The 7,216-nt window shown below is 39.9% G+C and overlaps 1 protein-coding gene across 1 annotated transcript in view; it reads right to left on the bottom strand.

The window, feature by feature from the left end:
• Positions 1-456: 456 nt before the first annotated feature.
• The window catches only part of cacna1db (calcium channel, voltage-dependent, L type, alpha 1D subunit, b), an 82,349-nt gene continuing 75,589 nt past the window's right edge, over positions 457-7,216 (bottom strand). The window contains exon 44 of the mRNA XM_081348116.1: positions 457-1,082. Within this exon, the coding sequence (XP_081204242.1) occupies positions 807-1,082 (276 nt within the window). The 3' untranslated portion in view covers positions 457-806. The remainder of the gene's footprint in view (positions 1,083-7,216) is intronic.

Below are 7,216 nucleotides of genomic sequence, written 5' to 3'. Positions count from 1 at the left end.
AACCATACGAGCTTGAAAAAAAATGCTCATTTTAGAAGAAAATTTCAGATGGCACTTAGAGGCTTTTGCATCTGAAGTCTTCTTATGTTCACCCAAAAAAATATTTTCCCACCTTGTTTCAAACCTGTTCTTTTTTTCCATTATACACAAATGAGAAGTTCACTGTGAAGTTCACACAATTTGTGCGTTATATTCCAAGTGGAACGATAACTTTGTGAGAGGATCAAACTTAAACGCGTGTTCCTTATAAAGATGTGTTGCAGAAGATGTGTTGCAGAAGCCAAACACAACTGACCTTGACGCTCCACTTTTGAATATGCTAACGTAGGAAAAAGGAGACATTCAGTCAATAATTACTTACATTTTTGTGAAATTTAATTTGAAACACTTGGAATATAATTCAGTTATCCAACCAGGAGGTATTGCTGTGAAGCTTTTACCATAGTAATTGCTTCATTTACAGTATGTGAGTACAGTTCTTGACTCAAATGGTGAACGTGTCCTGAATGGGTCTGTTCAGTAGCTTTGACCAGGTGGACTTTGGCTGGTTAGTTGGTTAGGGATCTTCAATGGTTGAAGAGCCACTGTCCAGTCCGTGCATAGATTCGGAGGAAAACACTCGGGTCGGTAATGTCAGCACATTTGGATCTTGCCGGAAATTTCCCAAGACAAGGTTTGCTAACTAAATGAAAAGATCCAAATGTATAAGCGTAAAGCATTCGTAAGCCAACAGACACTCCCGTTTAAAGGCACAGTTACCTCACTGATTCATTTGTCTACATGATTTAGTTTTGTTGAGTTCTTTACTATAATACTGAGACGTAGAACATTTCGTCAGTGAGGTCCTCTTCACGTTTGCTGCTCGTGTCCGTCTCCTCATCGCTGTAGTCGCGAACACTGCTCTGACACAAGCCCGTCTCTTCTGCCTCTGGCCCGTGGCCTAGCGTGACGCTCAGTAAGTTGCTAGCAGCACTTTCCATCTCATCAATTGTCATTTCACAAGCATCTGCAATCTCGTGTTTTGTCACCGTGACAAACTTTGGATCCTTCGCATATTTGCCCAATCCCCCGGATATCATCACCTACAACAAAAGGCATCGTGTCAGTTTTGATAAGAGTTTGTCACTTATCACTACATACAAAGCCCAAGATCTACACAGGATCATGAAATGAAAAATAAGAAAACTAATTACAATCAGCAAAACAAGCAACAGACAAAATAATACCCATAAATGGAAATTAAGTCCATAAAGTCCCTCCAGTCAATATTCAACAATGGAGGCGAGTTTTACTTGCAGTCCTGTCTAGAGCTGTATGATACCGTGTAAAAGATATACAGTATGTCAATGTGTTACAGACTATATATTTGATGTCTTAAATGTCCAAAAAGGGTGATTTCTTACATAAGAAGCATAATTTCAACCATCATTTTTTGTCAGTGTAGTTACATAGATTCAAAGGGCCCTATCTTGCACCCAGCGCAATTGACTTTGTACACCGACGCATGTATCATTCCTATTTTGCACCCGCGCAAAGCGCGCTTTTCCCTCCACAGACGCACGTCGGTTAACTAGGGAATGAACTTGCGCTCCCTGGGCGATTCAGCGCAAAAAAGGAGGCGTGTTCCAGCGCAAACGTTCCTTCATGCTATTTTGCAGGTTTAGAAAACAGTTGCGCCACTAACCAGGAAAAAATTGTTTAAAGTCAGTGGCGCGTTGCGCATGTTATTCATATGCTATTTTAAGGGCGCATGCTTGGCCATAATCAATGTAGCGTGTGCACAACGCGCATACACACACTTTGATTCTCTCATCTACACAGAAGCAGCAGTTTTCATTTTTGCAAATCATACATATTACGATAGATAGATAGATAGATAGATAGATAGATAGATAGATAGATAGATAGATAGATAGATAGATAGATAGATAGACAATTTATTATAAAAGCATACATCTAGCTTACACATTTACCCAAATTATCATACGCCTTTTTAACCGAAGTTAATTTGGGTGTGTTTCTCCATCCCCAACGTCCCTGACGAGAGCGTTGCTCTCCGCGGCTGTGAAACGCTCCTGGCGCGCTCCTGGCAAATCCGCCGTTATGATAGGAATCCGCTTTAGACAAAGCACGTCTGCTCTTAAAGGGAATGTGAGATGACGCTCTGATTGGTTTATTTCACGTTACGCCCAAACCACACCTATGAATAATGAAGCGACTTCAGACCAACCCATTTTAGATTTGTGCCTGGCGCAAGAGTCATTTATCCTGTTGGAAAAATAGCAAAAGCGCCAAGACCCGCCCACAAAGTTACTTGCGCTTTGCGCTTTGACACTTGAGTTTCAGATCGTTAAAATAGGGCCCAAAATGTCTATAGGTAAAAAATCGAGCTAAAAAACAGTCAACACCAACCCGGATATATTTGAAAATGCACAATTTTCTAGATTTTTTTGCCTTCTGTCCACACTGAGATGTAGATTTTGTCCTGTAATAATTGAGCTATTTTAATGCACTTCTAAGTGGATACATTTGCGGTTATTTTAATTAATGATTTTAATTAATGAATAATTCTTGATTTTACTCTTTAAACTTACTTACAACAAACATTTTCTACTTTTCCTCACTGAGAAGCACTACTGCTCAAACCTCATAGTTACAACGCGGACTGTTGAGCAGACGTGTCTCAAGCCTGTTAGTGATTCTACGCTGGATACTCTTATAGGTTACTCCCGGGGATCACGGCTGAACGCGTCTTCTCAACACTCACTTACAAACATTTTTCACCTATCGTGCGTCTACTCTACACCCGTACCACTTAAAAGACGGATTATATCTAAGACGCTTGTCAGAAATTAGTATTAATTGATAGCATCACTGGTAGTGTCGTTGCTAACTTACTGTCCATCTGTTAAAATGGCGAATATATCAGATGCAAGTAGTCTACCTTTTGGTGCAGGTGAGGACACATTTGAGCTGCACGCGGTACAGTCTGAGCTGGAAGCTGTTGAGAAACAGATCCACGACCTTTTAGTGAGACAGGCCGAGCTGAGAGACCGGCGTTTGGCTCTTGAAACATCACGCGCTGATGCTCACAAACCAGAGATTAATGTTACTAACCCGCTGACTCCGACCTCGTCTACTCCGTGCGTTACTCGGCATCGGTCCCGAGCGCCAAGGTCGCGATCAGCCATGGTCTCGTTCACTCCGGCTCCAACACGCCACCACGAAGCCTGGATGGTTCCGCAGCGGAAGACGCGAGTCAGGTCTAGACCAAGACCCTCTCCGACCCTCCCGGTTTTCGAGTTATCCACACAAAACCGCTTCTCCCCTCTTCGCGAAACAGAACGCGATGCTGTGATCATCGGTGATTCCATTGTTCGGCATGTCCATGCTACATCAGGTAAAAATAAGGTGCACAGTCACTGCTTTCCTGGTGCTCGTGTTTCTGAAATCGCTGCTCGCGTTCCCGAGATTCTGAACGATAACGAGCGCGTCGGAACTTTGGTCTTGCACGCGGGAGTGAACGACATCAGGCTGCGCCAGACGGAAGTTCTGAAGAAAGACTTCAGGAATCTGATCGATACGGTACGCAGCACATCGCCTGATATAACGATTATTGTGTCAGGACCGCTTCCCACGTACCGTCTAGGACATGACAAGTTTAGTAGATTATTCGCGCTAAATGAATGGTTAACGTCATGGTGCAATGAGCAGAAACTGCTCTTTGTAAATAATTGGAATCTGTTTTGGGAGCGTCCTAGGCTTTACCGTGCTGATGGCTTACACCCAAACAGATTCGGATCGGATCTTCTGTCAGATAACATCTCCAAAATGTTAAATACCTTTTGACTAGTAACCAAAAGTCCAAATCATAGTCTCTGCTGCACCAAATTAACTGATATAAATACTAGTGTAGAACATTGCATAGAAACTGTGTCTATTCCTCGTTTAGTGAGATCAAATAATAAATCTACTGCAGGATCTAGGAAAAATCTAATTGTTATTAAAACAGAAAATGTTGCTATTGGTAATCAAAAACAATTTCTAAAGCTAGGTCTTTTAAACATTAGATCACTCACACCTAAGGCAGTTATTGTAAATGAAATAGTCACAGATAATAGCATAGATGTACTTTGCCTTACTGAAACCTGGCTTAAACCAAATGATTATTTCGGTCTAAATGAGTCTACTCCATCAGGATACTCCTATAAGCACGAGCCCCGTCTGATTGGTCGTGGCGGCGGTATTGCAACTATCTATAGAGATATTCTCAATGTTACTCAGAAAACGGGTTATAAGTTTATTTCATTTGAAGTACTTGTACTACGTTACGCTCTTAGATGATAGAAAAACATCCCTATTATCTTTAGCCTTGGCTTCCGTATATAGACCACCAGGGCCTTACGCTGATTTCCTAAAAGAATTTGCAAATTTTCTCTCAGATCTATTGGTCAATGTCGATAAAATATTAATTGTTGGAGATTTTAACATACACGTAGATAATCAAAATGATACGTTAGGGGCTGCGTTTATAGACTTATTAAACTCCTTTGGGGTTAAGCAAAACGTTACCGGACCAACTCATCGTTTTAATCATACACTCGATTTAATTATATCACATGGAACCGATCCAACCGATATAGATATCATTCCGCAAAGTGATGATGTAACTGACCATTACATGGTAACTTGCATATTACGTACCCCTGTAATATATCATGCTGCGCCGCGTTATCGATTAGGCAGAACAATCCTTCCATCCACCATAGATAATTTTTCAAATTGCTTATCTGATCTGTCTCAGCTGCTGCCTGAACCCAAACAAACAGATGAACTAGACGAACTAACCAGCACTATGAGCACCATTCTCTCTGGAAAATTGGATATTGTTGCACCTATGAGACTAAAAAAGGTCAGAGAGAAAATTAAAGCACCATGGTACAACAATACTACTCGTGTTCTAAAGAGAGAAACCCGTAATTTAGAGCGTAAATGGAAACAAACTAATTTAGAGGTTTTTAGAATCGCATGGAAAGACAGTACGTCACGCTATAAAAAGGCCCTAAAAGCCGCCAGGGCTGAGCATCTCCGCAAACTAATAGAAAATAACCAAAACAATCCTAGGTTCTTATTTAACACCGTGGCTAGACTAACAAATAAACAAGCGTCACCTGAACAAAATATTCCGTTACAGTTTAGTAGTAATGATTTCATGAATTTTTTCACTGAGAAAATAGAAAACATCAGAACCACAATTGTAAACGTTCAATCTTCAATCGCGCCTTATAATTCAGCCTCGATTATCACCCCGCAAGAACAATTACAGTGCTTTACAGCTATAGAACAAAAGTTAAATAAATTTATCATTTCCTCTAAAACAACAACATGTTTATTAGATCCCATACCAACTAAACTATTGAAAGAAGTGTTACCTGTAGTGGAAGAGCCTCTCCTCAATATTATTAACTCGTCTTTATCTTTAGGTTATGTTCCAAGAACATTTAAATTGGCAGTTATAAAACCTCTCATTAAGAAACCACAATTAGACCCAAATAACCTAGCAAATTATAGACCCATTTCAAATCTTCCTTTTATGTCCAAAATATTAGAAAAAGTTGTGTCTGCCCAACTGGGCTCTTTCTTGCAAGAAAATGACACCTATGAAAAGTTTCAGTCTGGGTTCAGGCCGCATCATAGCACTGAAACTGCGCTCGTTAAAATCACAAATGATTTACTCTTAGCTTCTGACCAAGGCTGTATCTCAATACTAGTTTTACTTGATCTTAGTGCTGTGTTCGATACTATAGATCACACAATACTCTTAGATCGGCTACAAAACTATACCGGTGTTCAAGGACAAGCATTAAGCTGGTTCAGATCATACCTATCTGACCGCTACCATTTTGTCTATTTAAACGGAGAAAAATCGATCATAACTCCAGTAAACTATGGAGTGCCGCAAGGATCTGTGTTAGGCCCTCTATTATTCTCAATATATAAGCTGCCACTTGGAAATATTATAAGGAAACATGGAATTAGTTTCCATTGTTATGCTGATGACACTCAACTATATATTTCATCACGGCCGGATGAAAACGCTAAATTATCCAAATTGACAGAGTGTGTTAAAGATATAAAAGATTGGATGACGCACAATTTTCTTTTATTAAATCCAGATAAGACAGAGGTAATACTTATCGGTTCAAAAAACCGCCCACAAAACCTCCTTCAATACAACTTTAACATAGTAGGGTGTCCTGTTACTTTATCCTCTACAGTAAAAGACCTGGGTGTTATATTAGATTGTAACTTGTCTTTTGAAAATCATATTTCATATGTTACAAAAACAGCATTTTTTCACCTTAGAAATATTGCTAAATTACGTAACATGCTATCTGTTTCTGATGCAGAAAAGCTAGTTCATGCATTCATGACCTCGAGACTAGATTACTGTAATGCTTTATTAGCTGGTTGTCCTGCATCCTCAATAAACAAGCTACAGTTAGTCCAAAATGCCGCCGCTAGAGTTCTTACTAGATCAAGAAAGTTTGAACATATAACACCAATTTTATCATCACTACATTGGTTACCTATAAAGTTCCGTATTAATTACAAGGTATTGCTACTGACTTATAAAGCCCTAAACGGCTTAGCTCCAGTTTATTTAACGGATCTTCTATCGCCCTATAATCCATCGCGCTCTTTAAGATCACTAAATTCGAGGCTTCTGGTCATACCTAGGATATCCAGATCCACCAAAGGAGGGAGAGCATTTTCACATTTAGCACCAAAACTCTGGAATGGCCTTCCTGATACTGTTCGTTGCTCAGATTCGCTCTCCCAGTTTAAAACTAGATTAAAGACGCATCTCTTCAGCCAGGCATTCATATAATATTTTAATCTTACAGTTAAAACCAGGCTCTACTTCATAAACGCCAGAGGAGAACTGGCCCCCGACTGAGCCTGGGTTCTCCCAAGGTTTTTTTTTTTCTCCATTAGGTCACCTGATGGAGTTTTTCGGTTCCTTGCCACTGTTGCCTTTGGCTTGCTCAGTTGGGGATGCTTAAATTGATTAATCGATTCACCAGTGCTATTGATCTGCATTACCAAACGTGGATGTTTTACACCAGAAACAAACACTGATGTACTATTTTATTTAATACTGTGAAGCTGCTTTGATACAATCTGTATTGTGAAAAGCGCTATATAAATAAAG

The sequence above is a fragment of the Scardinius erythrophthalmus genome, assembly GCF_964197995.2.
Source record: "Scardinius erythrophthalmus genome assembly, chromosome: 20".
In the NCBI taxonomy this organism is placed as follows: Eukaryota; Metazoa; Chordata; class Actinopteri; order Cypriniformes; family Leuciscidae; genus Scardinius; species Scardinius erythrophthalmus.
The sequence above is the reverse complement of the archived record's forward strand: the minus strand, read 5'-3'. Positions and strand labels throughout refer to the sequence as shown.